This window comes from Caenorhabditis elegans, chromosome IV (assembly GCF_000002985.6).
Source record: "Caenorhabditis elegans chromosome IV".
Lineage (NCBI taxonomy): Eukaryota > Metazoa > Nematoda > Chromadorea > Rhabditida > Rhabditidae > Caenorhabditis > Caenorhabditis elegans.
Genome location: NC_003282.8, coordinates 13,150,582 through 13,174,155, shown reverse-complemented (window position 1 = coordinate 13,174,155; position 23,574 = coordinate 13,150,582). Strand labels below are relative to the sequence as shown.

Genomic DNA, 23,574 nt, shown 5'->3' with positions numbered 1-23,574 from the left:
TAGGTGAAATTTGATATACAACTTGTGAGGGTACACACACACTACGACATGGTCGTTACAATTTGAAAGACATTTTTTTGAGAAGAAATGACAAAACGGGATGGGGTAGAACCGGATTTGGTTCAATGAAAGAAAACGGACACGGAAACCCGGAATAAATATGGTACAATGAATTTAGGTAAGAGTGATCGGAAAGCGTTATTTTTTCGCGTAGAATCTGATGCACTGGTGATGCAAATAGTTTTGATCTACACAAATCGAACTCCGCGCAATCGGATGGGAGCGCGTTTTAAAACAAAGCCTTTGGTTTAAACAAGTTGATTTTTTTTAGTTATTTTCAAAAATTGCGTGCCTTTTTCCGAACCGTGAGAATGGTGTAGATCAAATCTACTTGCCGTCAATGCATCAAATCTTACGCGAAAATATTCTAACACTTTGTGATCACCCTATAACAACAGAGCTTAACACTTCCCACACGAAGCTTTACAGAATATTTTCATAAACTTGCTCTCACTATTACACTCTCCGATCTTTGCCCAATAACTGCAGAACAAGTTCTTATCTTCACATTTTTCTTTTGGAGCTGACGTCGTTGTCGTCGTCGTTTTGGGAGTTGTAGATGTGGCAGTAGAGGTGCCACGTGTCGTTGACGATGCCGACTTGTTCTCTTTTTCCTTGTTACGTGGTACTGGTTTGGGGGTGGTTGTGGTGGTTGTTGTGACCTCGACTTCGCAGAGATTACAAGCTTTTCGGCAATAGTGGGCCATGTATTTCACAGAATGCTGGCAGTGACCAAGCTGCTCCCACATTCCACAATGAGCATTGAGATCTTCGCATTCTGGAAAATTGAGCAAATTTTTCAATATTTTTTCCACGTTCTGATTTTTTTTAGATTTTTTTAAATTTTGGAAACTATTTTAATTTATTCCAGTTTTCACTTTTATACGTCAGATACAAATTCAAATCCACTGAAAAATATTTTTCAAAAAAAAAAAACCAAAACCTGAGCTTCAAAATTTGCTCAGCTGGTTGGCATTTTCGCAAAAAAAAATTGCTTTGAAAAAGTCGTGACTACATACAATTATAATGTTCTTTTTTTTTCTAAATTTGTTCGTCAACTGTGATGCATTCAGTCCGCAATTTCGGTGCAAACATCACACAAAATGTACCACATTTAACGCCCAAGTTAATTTTTACTGAGATCTGTATACCAAAATTACTAGAACATTTGACTTTCATAAAATTTTAAAACGCTGTAAAATGCTCTTCATAATTAAAAAGTCAGGCCCAGAAATTTCGTTAGCTCAGAAAAAATTAGGACTAAAATTTAGTACAAAATAAAGTTTTTCCATAGGTAATCTAAAATACTTGCTCGTCAAATGTGATGTACTGAGTTTGCATCCTATGATGTGTGCTAAATCAGTCCCAAATACCGTTATACGAAAAACTAACTCTTATTTCTGGATCTTTCCACTGGTTTTGGCGTAGTTGTAGTTGTAGTAGTCGGTTTCTTAGTTGTAGTCGTCGTACTTGACACCTTCTTATCCTTCGGCTTCTCCTCCACTTCAGTAGTTGTAGTTGGCTCCTCTGTAGTGGTTGTAGTGGTTGTAGTGGTTGTAGTAGTTGTAGTTGACGATGTTTTCGAATACTCTCCACATTGATAAAGCTTATTAACCTTCTTAGAATCCATCTCAGAAAGCTTATATCTCTGTCCAACATCTGCTTCATTGTCCTTTGGAATAATAGTTGGTTTACCATTTCTGGAGAATGCCAACTTATGATAATGCATGACAGACTCGTAGTCATATGGCATTCCAAGTGAATCAATAATTTTTCTTGGATACTTTTCAAAATTACGCATCATTCCTGGTCGAATATTATCCTCGTTTATATCTACGAAATCGTCTCGATCGGTTCGTGAATGTTCGTGGAAGAATCCTAGAGCGTGCATCAGTTCGTGAGCAATTATTCCCTGGAATTTTAACGTATTTTAAAAAAAATCAAGCTATTTTAGATTTTCTATATAAAAATTGTAAAAAACTCGAAATTTTTGTTATAAATCGTTTTCTTTTTTTTTCCATTTTTTTTTAAATTTTTTAAAGTTTAACTTAAGAGTTTTGAATTAAAAAATTTAAGAATTTTTAGAATGTTTTTTTTCAGGAAACATTTTTTTTGAAAATTGAAAAGCTATCTATACTTTTTAGCCAGTTCTAAACTTTTGAATTTTTTGAATAAATTTAAACAAAATTTCAATAAAGCTATATTTTTTTCTATTTTTTCCCAACATTTCAGAGTTTTTAAAAGGTTTAAAAGTTTGAAAATGAAAAAAAAAGTCAGTTTTTTGATTTTAATTTAAAAAAGCAAAAAAAAAGTCAGAATTGAAAAAAATCCGATTGGATTTTTTTGAAAAAAAACAACTCGAAAAATTAAGAATTTTGGTTTTCCTTCTAAAAGCCTTTTTTTGTCGATTTTCCAAAAAACCAGATATCGAATTTCTTGCATTTTTGATAATTATTTTTAGATTTTTTCACGTTACGGGCCTCCATTTGCGTCGGCTGCTCATTTTTTCTTACCTTCGAAAAGCACTTATCAACCTCCAACGACACAGTCTGATTTCCACCAGCTCTGCCAACATACGAAGAGCATCCAAAAGCAACATTTCTCTTCACATAAATATAATCAAAATCATCGTCAGTTTTAGGAACAAATCGAACACATGTCTTCGTTTTGTACTCATCAAATGCTTGAGCAATTGCTGTTCTTTGACTGGAAAATATTTTTAAAAAATTTTAATTCGTTTTCAAAAAGGGATGTATTTACTCATTAGTCATTCCTTCTTCCAGCATATATGGAACTTGTCCCTCCGGCCAGAGCTTGTCGGGATAGGTCACCAAGTTCAAGGCACTGTGGAACTGAAAATAATAGGTTTTTTTTTGAAAAACCTTTAAAAAGACTAGTTTTTCTGCTAATTTGGACCATTCATATAATTTTTTCGAAAAAAAATTGAGAACCCGAGAACACGCCCATTTTTTGGCAATTTTTTTCGTTGGACGTATCTGGGACAAAACTGACTCTGCTCATATTTCCCATTTTCCCCATTTTCTGGGTGTGACTTATTGTCATACTCCGCCCAAATAATGGCCACAACCATTTTCATCATATTTCACAAATTCTAAACCCGAAAACTCACAGGTTTTCTAAAAATCTCGTCTTCATCGAGAAGTGGATCATCTCTGAGTCTCTTCAGAATATCCGACTTTTCAATTTCAGGAACTCCCATAATATCTCCTTCGAAAAGAAGCGAATTTTGCATTGACTCGATCTCGGCGTCTGTTGGTTTTTTAACCGGTGCGGTTTCTGCATTGTGAAAATCTTCGGGCAAAAGATAGTGCTCTGCGTAGTCTGAAAATTAGGTTTTTTTAAATTTTAATTTCCTTATAGAATTATCAGTTACCATCAAACTTTGCCTTAATACTCGCAGCGTGTTCATTTGGAATCGGCAGGACACCGACGGAAAGTGTGAAGCCAACGAGAAATGCGGAGCAATGGAAAAGTGAATACAGTAACCTCATGTTTCAAAATGTGTACCCGAGTGACGTATGAATTAAGCCTGAAAAACATAAACATGGGAAATTTAAAAGGATGTAGTTTTGAAAAGTTGGTCTTGAAAGGAAAATATTTCGTGGGAAGAATAGATAAATAGATGAAAATATAAAGACTCATTGAATTGAAACAATTTTTCAAAATTTATAAAAATTCTCTGTCTGAAGATTTTTCTTTTTTAAAAATGTTTTTTTGGTTTTTCTTAATTTTTTAAAATGAATATTTTTTACTCCTCTAAATTATAATAATTTTTAAATTTCCAGAATCCTATTTTTTCTGAGGAAATCTATACAGTTTCTGATTTTTTTGAAAAATCTAATTTTTCAAATTTTTGTATTAAAAAAATTCATTTATTTTTCAATTTGTCTCCTTAAAAATTCAAAAAAAATTGTAAAAAGGGAAAGTTTTTAACTACAAAAAACAAGTTTTGAATGAGTTTTCTCTTTTCTCGGCCACGTTGCAAAAGTAGGCCAGGCATTAGAGGGGATTTCTAGCACTAGTCTGAAATTTTTCAGTAAAAAAAACCAAGAAAGTGTTTTAACAAAATTCAAGTGAGGGATAAATTCATCCCGGCTACATGGTAATGCAAAAATACACACTTTATTTTCTGAAAATCAGAAAAAAATTTGCAGAGTTATTGCAAAATAATCAAATTTTTAAATCCCAGCAAACACAAAACATGTTTCTAATTAGAAAACAATGAATGCTTCTCCGAGAAAGGCAATCGACAGAATAAGGGTTCAGATATTGCTGGGGCGGAGTACCCGTTCAAAAACGGATGCTCTTTTTCGCCCCCACCGGTAGGGCAGCATGCCGCGCTCGTCCGGTTCGACTTATTTCTTCCATCCGGAATGTTGTCATATGTTCTCTGCGTCTCTCTGTCTCGCATACTCTCTCCGATGCCATGCTCTTCAGAGCACACAGACCTCAACAGTACGCACATACTATCTCTAAATCTCTTCGATTCCTATTTTGACCCACTTTTTTTGGCGCGCACTTCAGGGCGCAGCAAGCGAATTTTTTGATATTTTGAACTGGACATTTATCAGGAACAAGCAAGGACAACAAGAAGAAGAAGGCAAGCATTAACGGAACTGAACTCTGAAGTGGAAAGAGTGATGACGTGGCAATTCAAGTGGGAAATGCATGAATTTATGAGTCATTTACACTTGTGAAAAGTTTGGTTTCAAATTGCTCCATATCACATAACATTTAACGGAAAAAAGAAGAAATAATATTGATAAAACTCAAGAAAATTTGATGCAAAAACTAGGAAATGCCGAAAATTGGGGCGGGGCCTACTTTTGGATATTTCGCGCTGGGCACCGAAATAAAAGATTAAAAGAACATTATTTTACCTTTGATATATTATCTTAAATTTTGTTTGTCAACTTTTCAAAATGTTTTCCGCAAAATAATTTGAGTAAATGTAGAATTATTGATTTTCAGGACAAATTTAAAGTTATCAAGTTTACAGAAACAATTTCTGAGAAATGGACAAGCAGTGTTTCAAATCAAGTATTTAAGACAAATCAAGTAAAATCAATGTGATGCCAGATAACGCAAAATATCGAAACAATGTCATTTTTTGCTCAGGAATTCAAGAACAATTAGTCAATTTTTAAAAAAATTGTATAATTAAAAAAAAGAAGAAAAACCCATACAACATTTTAATTAATTTTAAAAAAAGTTTAAACATCTATATTTGGATGTTTAAGAGTAGTTGAAAATTTTGAAAACGTCTTGGAATTTTTTAATTTTTTTTCAAAAAAGTCTAACCAAAAACTGTCACTATTTAGATCAATTTTAGATCTTTTGTCAAAAAACTTAAAATTTTCTAAAAAGCCCCAAAACTTGAAGATGCTCTAATTGTGAGCTGAAATACTTTCCTTTGAAAACAAATCAATTTTTTAATAGTAAAAAAATTCGAATTTGTACACAAAAATTTCAAAAAAACATTTTCTGACAAGATTTAACATTGTAAGATATGTATTCAAAAAACATATTTACCTGTCAGAGTAAAAAAAATTCTAAAATTTCAGAAGTTTTTAACAGAATTTTTTAAATTATTTTTGACTAAAAATAAACAAAACACTACGGAAATTCAATTCTCACAGAAAAGAGAAGTTCGAAATAATTTCCTTCTTAATTTCTGTAAGTTTTTACCTGTAGTTTCAGTGTTATATTCTTATTTGGAAAACATTTTGGGGATAAGGATTTCCAAAACTTCGAGGGGCGAACTTCAAAAAAGAGGTATTAAATCTGATGTTTCAATAGCTTGTTGATCGACAATTAAAAAAAAAAAGCAAAAACAAAAATGAAGAGCTAGAGACACAAGTGGGTGTCATTCCAAAAATGATAGGATACTGTGAGCCCCTTGAGAAATTGAAAGGTGGGGTGCAAAAGGGGGGCGCTGGAACAAAGGCTAGACCGATGGACAGTTGCCTCTCTCTCTCTCTCTGTCTCACATCGACGACAAAAAGAGAAAAACAAATAGATGAATGGTCAGTTCTATGCAGAGAGGGCGCTAGGGGAAGAGCACCACCGCGGAGCCCAAGAAATCGCACCGCTTTTGGCAACAAACAATGCAAGTTTTTTGTCAGAAGCATGCATTTTTTACATTGAGGTATGTATATACAGTCTGTGTAAATGTCTCCGAGGGGGTCAAGCCGAGGCGTTGCTTTTTGACACGAACTAAGAGTTGAAAAGACATTCTCCATTTTCATTGTTTCGGGACGGGAGGGCGCATCTTTGTTTTCATACACACTATGGCTATTTGTCCTCCAGGACTGTCTTTCTCGCCCCGCCGCCGCTGCTGCAGCCACCGGAGTGCAAGACAGAGGGTCATCTTCCAAGCTGCTCCAATAGATCGTGCGAAGTGTCAAGAATAACACGGCTTTTCGATTCACGAACCCATGTTCCGATATGTCGTTTTTTGATTGGAATGCCAAAGGAAATATTTTTTAACATCGCATTTTCTAGTTGGCGCGTCCGAGGAAAATACTTCAGCACATAATTGGTGGGACCTACAGTAATGACCAAATTTATATGTGTTTTTGGATTTTTTGTTGGCTTAGAACAACTTTCAAACAGTATGTATAACTAGAAACTTTCTTGAGAAAAGTTTAATTAACAAACTATTGCTCACGATGAAGGTTCAAACATTTAGAAATAGTTCTTAACCCTCAGGTAAATAAATACAGCGGCCGACATCTCGCGAGTCAGTTTTGAATTCCGAAAAACCAACCCGCGAGGTGTAAGCCGCTGTTTCTCTTGACCCAAAGTTTTGAAATACTTAAACATGTTTGAACCTGAAATCAGCATTATGAACAATAGTTTTTTCAAGGTGGAGGGGCTATTGCGGAAGTTGATTTAAAACATGCCTATGGCACCGCAATAACCAAGTATCACAGTAAAATTTTTTAAATAAAAGTTTAAAATTTCATATGATTTTTTGAAAATTGGGAAAAATCTCACAATCAGCTTTGCCACTTTTTGGAAGTCATCGAACAAAAAAAATTTCAAATAGTAATATTCAAACCAGAGGTGCGCGGCAATCGGAAAAATTTAGAAAGGTTTTATAATATCATGATATTTGAAAATTTTGGCAACATTGGAGCAGTTTTTAGCAATTTCCCCACTAGCGCTATTCCACCTTCAAACGTTCTCTTCTGAAGTGCAAAATATACTAAATTGAAAATTTTTAAAACCAGTAACATAACAAAAACGTGCCAATCTTGCAGTTTCAACTTCTACATACAGTTTATTATGCAAATAATCTACAAAAAACAGAATAATTAGACGCAAAGTCCGGTAGCGGCCTCGCACGACGTTCCAGCTGGGCATTTGGAGCAGGTGGTTCCAGATGTGTAGATGTTTTGGTTCAAGTAGTTTCCTCTGAAAATTTAAAGTGCTACGCGGGCAGCCAAAACCGTAGAAACGTACTGTGGCTGGTAGTGACAGACAACAGCGACTTTATTCATCCCATTGGTATCCATTCCACAATTCTTCACTCCACATCCAATCAAATTCGTCTTTGCCCAAGCCATTTGGGTAGCATGTCCGACTCCTGAGTTGAACAACGACATGGTAAGGGTGTTTGAGCTCCATCCATAGTCCTGGAACTCCTTCTCCCAGGCAGCAGAAGCCATTGCTCCAAACTGATCAATGTTGGTGATGGTTCCAGAAGTCCAGTACCAGTAGAGGTTTTCTCCAACTCCAATCATATTCGAATGACCCGTTGGGCACCGGTTAGCGTAGATTTGAGAAGATGTAGCGAGTGATCTGAGCCATTTCTGGAAATCGAAGTTGGAAAATTATGAAAAAACTGGAGTAGTTTTCAAAATAATTAAATAAAAACTTACCATCTTAAGCATGTCACTTGCCGCATGCTTTACGGTACCCCTTGCTACGTATGTTCCCTTAGCAATTCTTGATCGAAGAGTATTATGGACATTAAGGATAGCTGCTTGTCCGTTGGCTGTGAATTGAGTATAAGCTCCTGAAAAAGTATGTAAATGTGTATATGATAAATAATTTGAAGCCAAGAAATTCAATCTTTGCTAGTACGCCTCTATGTCTACGAGCCTACCGTTGACCTACTTGCATCAATTAAAATTTTCCGTTAATCTGCAAATCGCCAGAATTGAAAAGGCAAATTGGGAAACGGGCAGTTTGCCAACTTACCGAAAAAAAAAAGAATTTGTCGACAAAAAAGTTGCCGAACGGCAGTTGCCGCTAACCTCTGAAACGTAAGTACCTAGGCACGTAAATTGTGTGTTTTGTTTCTTTTAGAAACCTAAAAAACCCCCCCCCCCCCCAAATTTTAACAAATCCTACACATCTGAGTTTATGCAAAAATGCACAAACCAGATGGGAAGCAGGCATGCCTACCATGACACTGATGCGAATTAAGAAGTCAATTTCAACTTTTATGTGCACCACAATTAATACAATTAAAGAAGTAAAATTTTTCCATACCAGCGCACAAGACTGTCAAGAGAAGAATAAAAGTATGCATAGCAGCAAAGGAATTCTGAAAAAATGAGGGATCAAATTAGTTTTATACCATAAACCGGTTTGTATAAACAACTGTTCACCATGCTTTTTTGTTTGAGCGGGGGACAGTGGGAAAAAGCGTGGGATTTTTCTCCTGCATCCGAAGGTCATGAGATTAACTATTGTTTGAAGCTACTGAAAAGAATAAAGTAAGCTTTTAAACTACTCAAATACTATATTAAAGGGTACTGAAACAAGAATACATTTCGTTAGAACGTCAGATTAATTTATACAAAAAAGAAACACATTTTTTGCACATTGTTCACTTAAAATGAACATTGTGGTGTCAAATATAATTGTTTCTTTTGAAATAAGAAAATTTGGTGTCAAATACGATGTAAATTTTTCAGAAAATGTTTGAAAAGTTTTATCATCATATTTGGTTATTTTGGCACCATTGAAGCAGTTTTTAGCAATTTCCCCACTGGCGCTTGAACGTTCCCTTCTAAAGTCCTTAGTTTGCAAGATATACCAAATTACAAAGTTTTAAAAACCAGTAAAATAACAAAAACGTACCAATCTTGCAGTTTCAACTTCTACACACTGTTTATTATGCAAATAATATACAAAAAAAACAGAATAATTAGACTCGTAAGGGGGTAACGAGGATTTTTATTCCAAACAAATCGTAAGGGGGGGGGGGGGGGGTAACGAGATGAGTTGATAATATGGAGAGTGAGAAGAAGACTAATTTGATATCGAGTGGTGATTGATTGACTCGTAATTATTGAAAAGTTGAGAAAAAGTTGAGTTGAGTTAAGAACATGTCCATATTACGTCTACAGCTTCTCCTACTGTGCGGACAGTGTGAATTCGAATTTGTTCTTTCATCGTGTTAGGGACTTGACTTTAGTTTGCTTCGGGAATGACAACTTTCTCGATCTTGTTATCAATCGCAGCTTGCGCTTTTTCTAATATCCCGCCAATCTGAAAATTTGATTTAGTTATACTAGTTTTTAAAACGTATGAAAGAAAATCCATACCTTCACAACTCTTCCATCGATATCCAAACTTCCAGTAATATGAAAATTCACTTTTTCTGCTTGAACTAGGCAGTTTCAAAATTTTTTGAAATTCTGTTTTCAAATTCTGAAAGAACATAAAATTTGCTACAAAATGGCTACGGGAATTTCTAAAAAAGTTAGTTTGAAGCCAGAAATTAATTTTGAAAGTTTGGAAAGTCTATTTATTTTGCATATAAATTGTCTATTCCAAAAGCAGATTAATTAAGGATTTTTTTTTGGAAAAAAGCCCGGGTACAGTATATTTCGCGCAAGAATTGCAAAAGTGCGCGTCTGGAACTTCTTGTGGCATTCATTAATTCGATACTTTCAGAAAGTGCAATAATTGCAGATCAGCTACTTTTGAAAACCAAAAAATCTGTATTTTTTGTAAAAAATCGCAGTTAAACTTCGTTGTGAACTATTGCACGAGTTTTAAAAAATAGTATTTATTAAAATGCGCTATAAATAATTTAAAAACGAAAACGAAATACATTGAACAAGATTGAACATTACAAGAAATACGAAATTCTAATTATATAAAATTAACTTCTTTTCGAACGATCTATCGTCTCATCGGCGCTCGTATCGATATGGAGAGATCCTTCTGTTTCAAGGAAACTCTTCAAGAACTCATCATCTTCCTCATCGTCGTTTGACTTTAGAAATTCAAAAACAGGAGCACTGCAATTCTTTTCTTCAAATATCGGATCGTCGTCATCGACCACATCATACTGAAATTCAATTGGATTGTCCCCACGAGGACGAGGCGTTTGATCGACGTCTCCAAAAGCAAGTTGTCCCAGAATCAGACTGCTCGGGGAAATCGAACTATTTGAAGCTTGTCCTTTATTCTTGAGCAGACTTCTGAAATTTTAATTTTCAACTCAAAGGTGAGACGCTTCTGTGGGACGTTTTTGGGCCAAATTACAGAAAACAGTCTCAATGCACCATTTTTGGAATTTTTTAGTGATTTTGTTTTCAATTTTGCAAAAAAAATAGGAAATGATATGGATTTTTTTTTGAATTCCCACGCCTTTGTTCTATAATATGAAATATCATTTTTCACATTTTTAGAAAATTTTCGAAGGAATTCATAAAATAATTCGGCCAATTCCTTTTTTGCAAATTTTTTTAATCATTAAAAAATTTTGCAAACTTATATAAATTTTTACAGTTGTATTCGGTATATTGAGACTGTCTTCTGCTAATCAGGGCAAAAAAGCTCGAATATAGGTTCTTTAAAATTAATAACCTTTGCTTTTCCGAGCTTCTGGGTTCGGGAGTTTTGAAAATAAAATTATCAGAGTTGACAATGGGCATCGAGGTTTTTGTCGAATCGATTTTCTTTTCACCATCCTGAGAATTTGCAAAGAAATCATCGAATATCGAACAATCAGGATTCGTGGTTCCCATCGAATTTCCAGGAAATGACTGTTGACTATTGAATATGGAGAACTGTGTGCCCAACTCAGAGAATACTTCGCCAAATTGACTATTCTGAGAGTGAGACACATCCGGTCTGAGTTCACGACGAGATGATGATCTTGGAGTGACATTTGGATCATATGTATCTTGTGATTTCAGAATCGAATCATCTGGGAAGTTGAAAATGTTAAAAAATTCTGGATTCACTTCATTTGAAGATCGAATTGTTTCATGAGGAGTATCTCTGGCACTCTGAATCAATGATTGATTCATTGATCGATTTTTTGGAGTACTGTGGCGCGAAGATTGTTGAGACCTGAAATGTTGAAATTGTGAACTATTTTGAAGGATTTTTCCAATTCTTTTTCCAAAATTTTGGCCTAAGGAAAAATTTTCCGGGAAATCGAAAAATCGGACCTTGTTGTTTTTGGATTATATATATCTAAAAAAAATTTTTAAAAATCTTCTGAAAACGACGTTCAAACGCGCTCCACGGCGAAATGAAGATGCTCCGCCCCCTCACTATGGGTCTCGTTAGGTATTTGCCGGAAACCAGCAATTTCAAGCGTTTTCAACAAATTTTTGGAATATTTTTCGCCAGTTTCAAATGGTTTTTATATCGAATTTTTTTTTTGAAAAACATATGTGAATTCAGATTTCCAAATATCATTTCGATATGAAAATCATTAAAAACAACGGAAAAAATATTTTTAAAAAATGCCGAAAAATGCCTGAAACGCTTAAATTCACGGTTTTACCGCCAAATACCTAATGAGACCCAGCGGTTGGAGGCGGAACGTTTTCACATCGATTTTAAAAGGGTTTTTTTTCAATTTTTTAATCCAAAAAAGACTCACTTTCTGTAAGCCTAATATTTTACAAAAAAAAATAATTTTTCAGCAATGTGTGTTTTTTTTGTTTTCAATTCCAAAAACTTCAAAATAAATCGAAATTCGACGTTTTTTTTTTGGTTTTTTTACAAATTGCATGTTTTGGTCCCAGCACTGATCTCCAAAATAGAAAATTGAATTGAAAAATGGAACCTTCTATCACTGATCGGCGTCTTGAATGGATCACTTTGCAAATATCGTTCACTGACTCTGGAGATCACATCTTTCTCCGACGATGGAAATTTTGGTTCGAGGAATGAGCTGAAAAATCAATAAAATGCAAAAAAAATTGGGCTTCCAAAGCCCACCTTATGGAAAGCTGTTTTGGGGTCTCGAGAACTTGTGATTCTTTCACATTTGGTGTCTTCTTGAAAACTTCAGTTCTGACTGATTTTGATGCTGAAGGACCTGGTGATGAAGTAGACGTTGATCTAGGCCTTTTGACACCACCAGCTTCACCCATTTGGATTGGAGTTGGAATATGTATTGCAGTTCGAGTCGAGAATGAGTGTCGGGAGCTGAAAATGAGCACTTTTTAACGAAATCAGCCCGAAATGACAGAAAACCGTCTAATAGAATTTTAAATTTTTTTTTTGAAGAAAAAAACGAATGAATAACCTAGTTTTCGACATTTTTCTAAACTTATTCGTTTTTTTTCTACATTTTCTCTTGGCCTCTCGATTTGAGACCTAATTTTTAACATTTTTTTACGGATTCAAAAAAGTTCGGCCCTTTCGATTATTTTTTGCGGAATTGAAAAATTATCTAAATAATTTCTATATTTTTTCGCCGGGGTGTTGTCGAAAAAATTTTGAATTTTTTTAATTTTTCGGGGTTTAGAATTAATCGAAAAATCAACAATTTTAAAATCATTTTAAAATTTTGTTTATTTTAATGAGTAAAACCCCACAAAAACATATCGTTTTTCTATCTAAAAAGAATAATAATGACCGAAATCGATTTTTTTTTGTTGTAATTTATAAAAACGTTCTTATAGAGAAATTGGAAAAGTTTTAACAAATGGAAAAAAAAATTAATTTTCGATTTTTCTTTGAAATAAAAAATATCGTTAAAACATTTTTTCTAAACATTTTTTTTAAATGCTTTTCCTTATTAAACAAAATTTGAAAAAAAGTAAATTTTTTGAATTTTTTTTCTTCTTTTTTTTCCCTGAAAATCAATTTTTAACTTTAAAAACTGGAAAATTGACGAAAAAAAATAGAATCTCAAATTCTTTGCCAACACTTTTCTATAATTTTGGGAAGAACAATAAACTGAAAATTTCCAGATACTTTATGGATTGCTGCTTCTCTTCTTCACTGGCATATTTCTGTACAGACGGAAGTGTTGGTCGAGATACAGGTGCACTTATTTGATCTTCCTCTCCTTCAGTACCTTCATCCTCTTCTTGGAATGGATCAGGAGACATTGATGATTCCATACTACTACCTGTCACTTTTTTCTTTTTCTTTTTTGGTAACAAGGCATCGAGCACAGAAAGTTGATCCACTGAAGCCATCGATCGCGATGAAAGAACACTATTTGATCTACAATAAAATTAATTTAAAAAAAAACAATTTTCACAGTAATAACCTGGCTGTGATGGTACTGCGACTTTTCGATGCCGGAGTAGAAGCTTCTGATCTCTCCTTTTCAATTTCCTCGCTCACATTTCGCATTGATGATTCGCAAAATGATGTTTTCTTTCTTTTCACAAATGATTCTACTGCGGCCATGAAACCATCTTCATCAGCACTGCAAAATATAGTTTTAATTTTTTTTTTGTTGTAGGAGCCAATCAAAGGTTTTTCGCGTTATTATCTTTAAAATAGCCCAAAAGGAGCAAATTTCGTACCGAACTTTTCCAAAAAGTACAAACAACACTTGATTCTAGCTTAAATCTCCAATTTCGACAACTTTTCCGTTTCGAAAAGGAAATTAGAAATTGGCAAAATGGGGTATTTTAGCTAAAATTAAGTGTTTTTTTTAAATTTTGAAAAGACTTGTCAGGGGTTCAGAATTTTCGATTGTGAAATTGTACGCATCTTATGAATTTTGAAAAGTAAGTAAATTCTAAGAAAATATCTAGAGAAAACGGGTAATTTTATTTTTTAAAGGCACAGTTTTAAGTGTTGCCGTTTTATTAAATAAATAACTTCCGGCAAATTTCCGGAACTGAAAAATTCCGGCAAATCGGCAAACCGGCAACTTGCCGAATTTTTTGACAAAAAATTTGCCAAACGGCAATTGCTTTTTTCCGATATTTTTGGTCATTTTCCTCCATTAAATACTTCAAAAATCATACAGAACAACATCCATGTCTTCCACAAGCTGTTTTTCATTGTCATTCGAAACTTCTGCCTTAATTTCTTTGAGTAGAGTTCCAGCTTTTAATGCTTTATAAATTCGACAAGCTCTTCCAATTACAGGTGGCGGAATTCCTTCCTCTTTAGCAACCGACAGTGCGAACGAGCAATCAACCAAGCCAGGAGTCATACGGAAAAGGTATTTGATCTTGCCACCAGCTTCACGGAGAACTGTGAACGTCTAGGAATGAATATATATATTTCAGAGAATTATTTTAACAAATTTTTTCAAAGAAAAAAAAAACAGAAAACTCACCAAGAAAGTTGCAATGTTAGTTTCAAGAGGAATATAATTTGGAAGCGCGTGGAAATGTGACGATAGGAATATATGAGGGCATCGATCAGCTCCCCTATTCATCCAATAAGTCATGACAGATGCCAAAAGAGAAAGTCCAACTTCTGTCATTGTTCCTTTTCCAAACTCATCAATGATAACCAATGAGTTGCCAGTAGCTTTCCTCAATGCCAACGCAACTTGTTCTACGTCTTTTGCAAATGTAGACATCCCATCGAGAACTGAATCCACAGTAAACATTCTGGTAACAATTCGATCGACTATTCCTATTTTCGCATGTCTAGCTGGCACGAAACTTCCAATATGAGACAGAAAAACCATGATTCCAATTGATTTCATGTAGACACTCTTTCCACATGCATTTGGTCCTGTTATAATGCTTGCTTTAATTCCATCTCGACCACTACTAACTTGATTCGGTACGAAACTCTTCTTGACAACTAGAACACTAATCGGATGATATAGCTCGACGGCTTCAATCACGGGCTCATCTACAAGAGCAGGACAATTCCATCCGTTTTGTGCAGCAATTAGGCCGAACGAAATGAGCACATCGATTCTAGAAGCAATAGAGAGAAGTTTAATGATACTTCGCTTTTTCTTCATCACTCTTGTCTTCAAAGTGAGAATGATTGCAGTCTGGCTGTCGATTAATCTCATTAGAATATCTCCAAATTCGTCGTCTAATCTTGATGTTGTGGCATTTCTCACTCGTAAGTCTTCGTGTGTGGAGTATAGTAGAGTCATGCTGTGAAATTACAATATGATGAGAACCAGGGATGGGTGGCAATTGCTGTTCGGCAAATCGGCAAATTGCCGGAAATTTCCAATTCCGGCAATTTTCTGGTTTGCCGATTTGCCGGAAATTTTCATTTTCGGCAAATTTCCGATTTTTCATTTTTTTTTGCCAATTTCACAACCGTTTTTAATGGTTTTCATGTATAAATTATGTTTGAAAAGTGCATATGAAGATGAGTTTTGCCTATGAATTTATTATCATCAGTTTGGACAATTCCACCATTTTTCCGTTGTTTCCATTATTTTTTACGTCAAAACTAACCTACTTCAAAGTCCAATTTTACATGCACTTTTTTAGCACTATTTTTGCATAAAAACTAGAAAAACAATTGAAAAAAGGTCAAAAATGCTTGAAAATCGGATTTTCCGTTGATTCCTAACGAGACCCAACGTTTAGGGGTGGAGCGTGATTTCATTTTGATTTGAATTGCTTACTCAGGCTGTGATTCCACACCGTAATCTCTTGGAACTGAAAGAACAAATCCGACGAGTGGTATGTAGACACACGCCACATTAGAGTACGGTGGTAGACCAAGTCGAGCTTCTTCCTGTTTAGCAATTGCAGTGAGCACCATTGGCATGTTCTCATATGTGTCGCGTACTGAAGAAATAATAAAATAAGGGCTTGAAAACAATTAAAAAAAATACTTTCATCCAATTCTTCATCGATTCCATTCATCACTGTCACTCTTCCTTGAATCTTCGACTCTGCGAAGTTGATCTGAAATTTTTGAAGTTTGATTTAAATCTTATTCCTGGTCTCGGCACGGCAAAGTTTTGATAAATGTGGTTCGACTACTGTAATCGCAAACTTTTTTTGCTCTGGAATTTTCATCGATTTTTCACAGTTTTCCGATTAAAAAACTTCAACGAAAGAGTTAAAACACGAGATTGTTAACGAAAATGCCAGCGACAACAAAGTTTGAAAGTACAGTACTCTTCTCTTGTCGTGTCGAGACCAGGTACCGTATTTTAGAAAACACTTGGCAACATACAATGGAGCCCGCGATGACTGCAATTTCAGAGACTTCTCGGAGAAGATCTGATTCTACAGGAAACTCCTTCGAAATCTGAATAAAAATTATTTGAAACCTCGCTTTTTTATAAAAATTAATTATTTGAATTTACCGGTGTCTGCCTGATAATATTCAAGATTTCAACAAGCGCGTTGACTGTCGATACGAAGCACTCCCAATGAATGAGCTGAGCTGTTCCACTTTGAAATTTTTGGAATACACTCTGAAATCGGCCAAAAATGAATTAAATTAAACTTGATTGCTATTTAATACGTTCAGAGCCTTCACTCTTCCAAGAATTGATGATAACTTAGCGGTCACTTCGGCGTTCCAGTCCTAAATTTGAGAAAAAAATGTATATATTTGACGAAAAGATAATTTATTAAAGGTGGAGTACCGAAATACAAAAAATATTTTTTTAAATGACTTTAAATTTTCTCATAATTCCGAATATCTAAGTGAAAAAATTCAAAAAAAATTTCCCTGATTTTATATTTCAGCTTGAAATCGCGATTTTCATTTGCGTCCCCATGAGACTTTTCAAACGCCGAACTTTCGTGCCTGAGACGCCCCACATGTCGATTTACGAGATTTTTAAACTTTATCGGATACTGATTTCCGTTTTTCAACGAGTTTCCTTCATTTTCGTCGGTTTTTGCCAGGTTTTTTTTGAAAATGCGTTTTTTAGGGTTAATTAAACATTATATCAACAAAAATCTATCAAAATTTCTTTTCCCGACAGAAAATCGAAACTTTTGTAGTTTTTCGATAATATAATGTTTAATTTACCTTAAAAACACATTTTCTTTTAAAAAAAAACCTGGCAAAACCGACGAAAATGAAAGAAACTCGTTGAAAAATGAAAATCAGCATCTGATAAAGATTGAAAATCTCGTAAATATACACAAATCTCGTAAATCGACACATGCCGTCTCTGGCGCGAAAATTCTGCGTTTGAAAATCGCGATTTCAAGCTGAAATATAAAATCAGGGATCTCTTTTTTAAAAATATTTTTTCACTTAGATATTCGGAATCAGGGGAAAATTTGGAGTGATTTAAAAATATTTCCCATAGATTTCGGTACTCCACTTTAAAGATTATCACCTGTTTGAAGTAGTGCACACATTTTTGTCTTGACACAAGATCATCTCTATCCGTAGTCGGATTTCTAAACCATTTTCGAAGGCACTTTTTTCCAACGGTTGATCTACATTTATCCATCAACTGATAAAGTGATCTACCTTGTCCGAAAGTCTTCTTATTCTCGGTTTCCTTTGGCAGAATATCCAGCGCCTGAATTGTGTTGAAATCGATTTCTACCAGGTTTCCTCTGAAAAAGAAGAAAATGATTTTTTTTGTTTCAAAGGGAAATAAAAAACAAAAAATAGTAAAATTACAATGTAAATGTCTTGATAGATTTGATAGGTGAAGTGACTGACAAAGGATCGTCTGTCACGCCCATCCTAGTTTCATCGAGGAAAAGAAGAAGTGCTCCAAATGATCTTATCTGAAGATGGAAAATAATTTTTTTTTTGGCTCAGAGATCTGCTAACCATATTAACAGCTTCAATATCAAATCTCATCTTGATGATAATGTACTTGTCCTCTTCCGTCATCGAACTGTCATGGGACCCGGCCATCGCCTTTAATCTTTCTATAGCTCGCGACATTCCTGCAAATTTATTTTTAAAATCAAAAATGTTTGGAGATTATTAAGCAACTGAAAAAGTTGTTCGGGAGCTTATTAAGCTTCGCCGGTAATCCTTCGTCATCATCATCTTCGTCTTCTTCTTTTTCTTCTTTTTCCGCCGTTGTCTCGTCAGTAGAATAAGCTAGCGAAGAATCCCATGTCGGAACCGTATCCTCTGATGTTCCTTCTTCTGTAGTCCCGTCTTCATAGATTTTTTCCTGTGGATCATCTGAAAAAAATTTTAAAAAAATCTTTTTTTTTCAATTTTTATAATGATTTTCATACACCGCGTGGTCAAAAATTTGATAAATTCGAGATCCTGGCTTCTATTTGCGATTATTAGCGTCGGCTTCACATCGTCTATCACTGAAAAAAATGAGTTGAATTTCAAGCTTTTTGGATTTAAAACTGACATCTCTTCAAGAATCTAAATTCAAGATCTTCTGAAATATCGTTCATGATCTTCAACAACTGGCTTGATTGCTCGTAGTAGGCAGCTCCGAGCATTCCTTGAGCAAAAGAAAGACTGAGCACCGTTTCATCCCGAAATTGCTCCGGATCCATCGGCATGTCTGCAATTTTAATAAATTATTTAAAGAAAATAGGAATAATCTAGAGTTAACCTTTGAAATAAGCGCCATCCTGAGCTCCCTTGTGAAAATTATCATCACGGGGTAAGGCGACGGCGGTCAAGCTTGTACCGCGACCTCGGCCTCTGCCTCGACCGCGGAATCCATTCCCGCGTTTTGAATTGTAATATCTCCATCGAGTGGACATTTGAACCAAAATTTCATAAAATTATTTCTGATTTAAGAAAAGGTTGCTGAAAAACTAAAAATTGAAATATTTTCGGTTTTTTTCGGTTCTTGTAAAGTAATTTTAAACGTTTTAAACATTTTAAACTTCAAAAAGTTGATTGAACACCATAAAAAGTAACTATAAACAAGACTTGAAAATAGAAATTCCGAAAATTTTACTAAAAACTGAAATTTTCGTGTTTTCTGCTACGAAACTGAATTTTTAGGTACGTTTTATTAAATTAAATCAAGTTTTTAGCATTTAAACTAACCAAAAACTCGTAAAATTTATTTTCAAACGAGGAAAATTGTTTTGGAAATGCAATTTAAATTAAATTCTCGACACCGCCCGTTTTTCTTACCGTAACTACAAGGCGCATACCGATTTCGGTTCATCGGGTCCCGCAACGATCACTACAGTAATTCAATTATTTTCTTTAATTTAATTTAATTTAATTAAATAAATAAATATTTGTTATTTCTCGAATTAAAGCTGGATTTTCAGTCGAAATTGTTGTTTTTTTCACGAAATAAAAAGTGGATAATTCTATTTTTATCAAAATTTCTTTCGAAACTCCCCAAATTAAGGTGATTTCCAGCGAAAATAATTAACTTTTTCGAATTTTTCTAATATTTAATTGTTCCCTCTTCCATCAGTCACCTCTTTTGCTAGTAATCCCGGTCAAAGCCAATATTTGTTCATTTTTCTTTTCTCCCTCTCTTTTCTCCGCTCACAGGGCCGAGAAACTGGACAACGTAGACAATTTGCAGTGCATTCGGCCGCGCTCATTCGCTTATTCTGCGTGTAATTTCTCTAAAATAACGGTTTGTCGTGTCTTAAAGCTACATAAAAATCCAATTTTTTCCATTTTTCAGGGTGAAAATGAGCCGGATACTGCTCCTGCTTGCTGTATTAATTGGTGCCACGTCACAAAAAGAAGTCACCATCAAAAACGAAAAATGCAGGACGTGTAATTTTCTAGTGAGCACATTTGATGAGGTTTGTGCTCTATTTTTATATTTAAATGAATTTAAAAATATAAAATAAAAAGAAATTCCGAATTTCAGGGTCTCAAAAAAACGGCTCGCCATCATTTTGCCGGTGGAGACACAGCTTGGGAAGAGAAAAATCTGGGAAAGTACAAAACTAGGTTGGTTTCTCGAAATTTGGCGCTGGAAATATTTTAAATTAAAAAAAAAATCAAAATTTTCAGTGAAACCCGGCTAATCGAAGTTCTCGAAGGTGTTTGCAAGAAATCGTCGCTCCCAAATATGGACAATTTTATGGGAATCGCAGAAATCGAGTTTAAAGTATTCAAAAAATTAAATTTTTAATAAAAACCCTGTAATTTCTATATTTTCAGTGCTCTACTCAACTTGAAAAGCATGAAGAAACAATTGAAGAGTTCTACTACAACCAGCAACACAATAATATGTCAAATTGGCTCTGTGTTGAGCAGTTAAAATGTAAAAATTTCTTAAATTTGACTATAAAAACGTATGAAAATCGAAAGAAAACGCATTTTCCATTGAAAATTCGCGAATTTCGGCCTCAAAAATTGAATTTTTCGCTATTTTCTAAATGAAAATCGCGAATAAAACGAACATTTTAAAAACTAGATTCTTCACAATATACCCCGAAAAATCAATAAAAAATTGAATTTCCAGTCTGAAATTTTTCGAGAGCCTAATTTTCAATAAAAACCGAATTTTCAAGCAAAAAAATCGCAAAATTCAACAAATTTCCGCCAGAAAACTTAAAAATGTTATTATTCCCGTTGAAAATCGCCAAAGATTTGCAAATTTCATACTAAAAATTGAGTTTTTTTTCTATTTTTACTGTGAAAAGCGCGAAAATTTTGTAGTTTTATTAGAAAAAATACGATTTTTCACAATTTTCTGATTAAAAATAGCTAGAAATTAATATTTTTCGATTTACTAGAAATTTGTGATTGAAAATTGAAATTCTTTAAGCGAAAATTAATGCAAAAAAATTAATTTTCGGATTTAATTTTAAAAAACCGTAATTATATTTTTTCGCGGCGAGACCCATCTAAACAATAACGTGCGCCTTTAAGCAATATTTTATAATATTTTCCAAACTTTTAATAGCAAAAAATAAATAAAAAAATTTCAGTGTGCTGCCCTGATGGACACTTTGGTAAAAACTGCGAACAATGTCCTGGATTAAGTGAAAAAGCTGATGTCTGTTTTGGAAAAGGATCCTGTCATGTTAGTCAATTTTCTTTAAAATCTTGAAAAATTGAGAATTAATTTTTCCCTTTAAAAAAACCAACAAAAATCCAATTTTCAGGGAGATGGAAGCCGCGAAGGCAGTGGAAAGTGTAAATGTGAGACTGGATATACTGGAAATCTATGCCGATACTGTGATATCGAGTATTTCGAAGAATCTCGGACAGTGCAGGGTGTCGTTTGTAAAAGTTTGTTTTTTTTTTTTTAATTTTTGAAATCGAAAAAATAAATAATTGAAAAAATTCAGAATGCCACGAGGGCTGCCTTGGAGTTTGCTCATCGGAGAGCTCAAAAGGATGCTCAAAATGTAAAAATGGGTGGAAATTGACAGAAGAAGGGTGCGCAGGTATGAGAAAAGTTGGAAAAAAAAATTGAATTTTCATTTAATATTCTTGAAAAAAAGAAAAGTTTTTGAAAAATCTCCATTTTTCGTGTTTTTCTATCTAATCAAAAAATTGTGAAAAAAAACTGGGACTGAGAGCACAAATTTCGCGATTTTTCCCCATTTCTGCTTGGAAAAAGTGAAAAAATTTCGTGATTTTTCCGATAAAAAGCTCTGAATTTTGAAGTTTTCACCTGGAAAATTCACAAAAGCATAGATTTTTCGTGTCATTTTCAAAAAAAAGTAAAATCTGGTTTATAGAGAAAAATTAACATTTTCCAGACCAGATTTTTGCTGAAAAACATTTTATTTGAAAAATTAAAATTTGCAGAATTGCCGAAACACTATGCAAAAATCTATAAAATTCAATGCGAATTTCAATTTTTTTTTTTTAGAATTCTAAATTTTTGAACCGCCATCTTAACTTTTAATTAATCAAAAATCCTTATTTCAGACGTCAACGAATGCCAAAACGAGTCCGCATGCACAAAAGAGCACGAAATTTGTGTGAACACTGTCGGATCGTTCAAGTGTGAATGTAAGGAAGGATATAAGAAGGATGATGAGCAAAATTGTCAATTTGACGTCGAAGGTTCGTTTTTTTTTTCTTCAATTTGAATGTGGTATTAACAAAGCATGATCTGGTTTACTTCTGGATAATCTAATTTAAATTTCAGTTTTCAAAAAAAAATCGAAAAATTGCATTAAAAACAAAAATTTCCAAAAAAAAGGGACGAGCTTTTCTGAAAAATCATGGTTCAAAAAATATATTGCGAGAACATAAAAAATGCGTATTACACAACATATTTGACGCGCAAAATATCTTGTAACGAAAACTACTGTAATTGACTACTGTAGCGTTTGTGTCGATTTACGGGCTCGATTTTCGGGAAAAAAGTGACAGCAATATTCAAATTGTAATTTTTGTGATTTTTTCAAAAATGTTCAATATTTTTGATCGATTAATAAATGATTTCCGTAAATCGACATAAGCGCTACAGTAGTCATCTTACTGTAGTTTTCTGCTGCGAGATATTTTGCGCGTCAAATATGCTGTGCAATACGCATTCTCAGAGTTTTGTGCACCAGGAATATAACGTCCTCTTCACAAAACCCCACACACAGAACGGTTTTTACTACGTGGCCGTGATATAAGAAAACTCGGCCACCCTCATAAAAAGAGTTAGGGCCATTCAAAACCGTTGTGGGGAAGCTTCAGCTGGAGCTCCAAAAATATCTAACGTGAAAAATTCAAGATAAATCGCTGGCCAAGTTTTTACTTTTTCTAGGCCACGTAGGAAAAAGCGTAGGAAAAAGCGCTCAAGTTTCCTAGATCGGATGGAGATTTCTACGATTCTGTAGAGAGATTGAAAGCGTTATATAAGTAAACCTAACAAAGTCTGAAGCTTCTGCATGTTCCCTAGGGGCTCCTTCACCCAGTTCCAATTTCCTCTATTCACCATGGTTCAGCATCTCCTGATCGCCCGTTCATGCCAATCGACCAGCAACTCAAATTGATTGCCTTCTCCTCTCTCATCATCATCATCACTTTCGTCGTTTGGCACGGATCCCCAGTGCTCTATGTTTTAACGGGAATCACCATCGTCGCCCTGATTCTTGTCGATCTTTATGTTAATCCTGACACAATTCCCGACGAGGCCAAGCGATTTTTAGGATATTGAACAATTTTTAAAATTTTTTTTATTGGTTTTATACGGTTATTAAACAGTTAACAGCGCTTGCTCAGAAATTCATCAATAAAATGTAGAATATTTTCATTTTTTCAAAATTTGCAGCCTTGAAAGCAACGGAACAGCAAGCTCATGAAGATGAGGATGGAGACGATGACGATGAGAAGGATGAATTATAGCCTATATTAATTTTAACATTTTTTATTTATTGTTGCTATATATATGCATTTTTTGATTGCTTTCAATCCCGATCTGTCTGTGATTTTTCTCTTGTTTTCTATGTGCAATATATATATATATATATA

At 34.3% G+C, this 23,574-nt stretch overlaps 4 protein-coding genes and 3 non-coding genes across 9 annotated transcripts; 2 read left to right on the top strand and 5 right to left on the bottom strand.

Annotated features, from left to right (window-relative positions):
- Positions 1–11: 11 nt before the first annotated feature.
- nas-14 (Zinc metalloproteinase nas-14) lies at positions 12–3,615 on the bottom strand. The gene is made up of 6 exons (NM_070132.4): positions 3,455–3,615; positions 3,191–3,402; positions 2,821–2,912; positions 2,574–2,766; positions 1,453–1,972; positions 12–838 (listed from the first exon to the last, which is right to left on the bottom strand). Exons 1-6 carry the CDS (start codon positions 3,570–3,572, stop codon positions 462–464), a joined length of 1,512 nt encoding a protein of 503 aa, NP_502533.2. The 5' UTR covers positions 3,573–3,615; the 3' UTR covers positions 12–461.
- A 2,493-nt stretch (positions 3,616–6,108) lies between these two features.
- 21ur-15089 lies at positions 6,109–6,129 on the top strand. The gene has a single exon (NR_056874.1).
- Positions 6,130–6,193: 64 nt separating this feature from the next.
- F09E8.11 lies at positions 6,194–6,317 on the bottom strand. Its single transcript, NR_056873.1, has one exon. It is a non-coding gene; the product is annotated as an Unclassified non-coding RNA F09E8.11 (non-coding RNA).
- Positions 6,318–7,340: 1,023 nt separating this feature from the next.
- scl-14 (SCP domain-containing protein) lies at positions 7,341–8,675 on the bottom strand. The gene is made up of 4 exons (NM_070131.2): positions 8,584–8,675; positions 7,968–8,104; positions 7,549–7,898; positions 7,341–7,500 (listed from the first exon to the last, which is right to left on the bottom strand). Exons 1-4 carry the CDS (start codon positions 8,621–8,623, stop codon positions 7,401–7,403), a joined length of 627 nt encoding a protein of 208 aa, NP_502532.1. The 5' UTR covers positions 8,624–8,675; the 3' UTR covers positions 7,341–7,400.
- Positions 8,676–9,477: 802 nt separating this feature from the next.
- Positions 9,478–9,837, bottom strand: F09E8.12. Its single transcript, NR_131630.1, has 2 exons — positions 9,645–9,837; positions 9,478–9,588 (listed from the first exon to the last, which is right to left on the bottom strand). It is a non-coding gene; the product is annotated as an Unclassified non-coding RNA F09E8.12 (non-coding RNA).
- Positions 9,838–10,101: 264 nt separating this feature from the next.
- Positions 10,102–18,923, bottom strand: msh-5 (MutS protein homolog 5; the record flags this gene model as incomplete). 2 transcript variants are annotated; one of them, NM_070130.8, is made up of 20 exons in its annotated part: positions 10,102–10,529; positions 10,918–11,406; positions 12,134–12,241; positions 12,289–12,498; positions 13,273–13,527; positions 13,574–13,735; positions 14,286–14,527; positions 14,603–15,389; positions 15,875–16,040; positions 16,088–16,160; positions 16,435–16,509; positions 16,568–16,678; positions 16,729–16,791; positions 17,561–17,786; positions 17,854–17,963; positions 18,010–18,128; positions 18,178–18,375; positions 18,432–18,512; positions 18,560–18,718; positions 18,770–18,923. In NM_070130.8, 20 exons carry the CDS (start codon positions 18,921–18,923, stop codon positions 10,208–10,210), a joined length of 4,110 nt encoding a protein of 1,369 aa, NP_502531.1. The 2 variants fall into 2 exon arrangements, with proteins under 2 accessions (NP_502531.1, NP_001368472.1); NM_001380506.1 differs by lacking the exons at positions 16,435–16,509; positions 16,568–16,678; positions 16,729–16,791; ... (5 more) ...; positions 18,560–18,718; positions 18,770–18,923 and having other exon boundaries at positions 10,208–10,529; positions 16,088–16,118.
- A 791-nt stretch (positions 18,924–19,714) lies between these two features.
- crld-1 (Protein disulfide isomerase crld-1) lies at positions 19,715–23,559 on the top strand. Of its 2 annotated transcripts, none has more exons than NM_001392424.1 (10): positions 19,715–19,768; positions 19,820–19,943; positions 20,012–20,094; positions 20,158–20,254; positions 20,308–20,410; positions 21,081–21,175; positions 21,258–21,384; positions 21,444–21,542; positions 22,033–22,170; positions 23,375–23,559. In NM_001392424.1, exons 2-10 carry the CDS (start codon positions 19,827–19,829, stop codon positions 23,446–23,448), a joined length of 933 nt encoding a protein of 310 aa, NP_001379479.1. In that variant the 5' UTR covers positions 19,715–19,768; positions 19,820–19,826; the 3' UTR covers positions 23,449–23,559. The 2 variants fall into 2 exon arrangements, with proteins under 2 accessions (NP_001379479.1, NP_502530.1); NM_070129.8 differs by lacking the exon at positions 23,375–23,559 and adding an exon at positions 23,049–23,352.
- Positions 23,560–23,574: the final 15 nt, after the last annotated feature.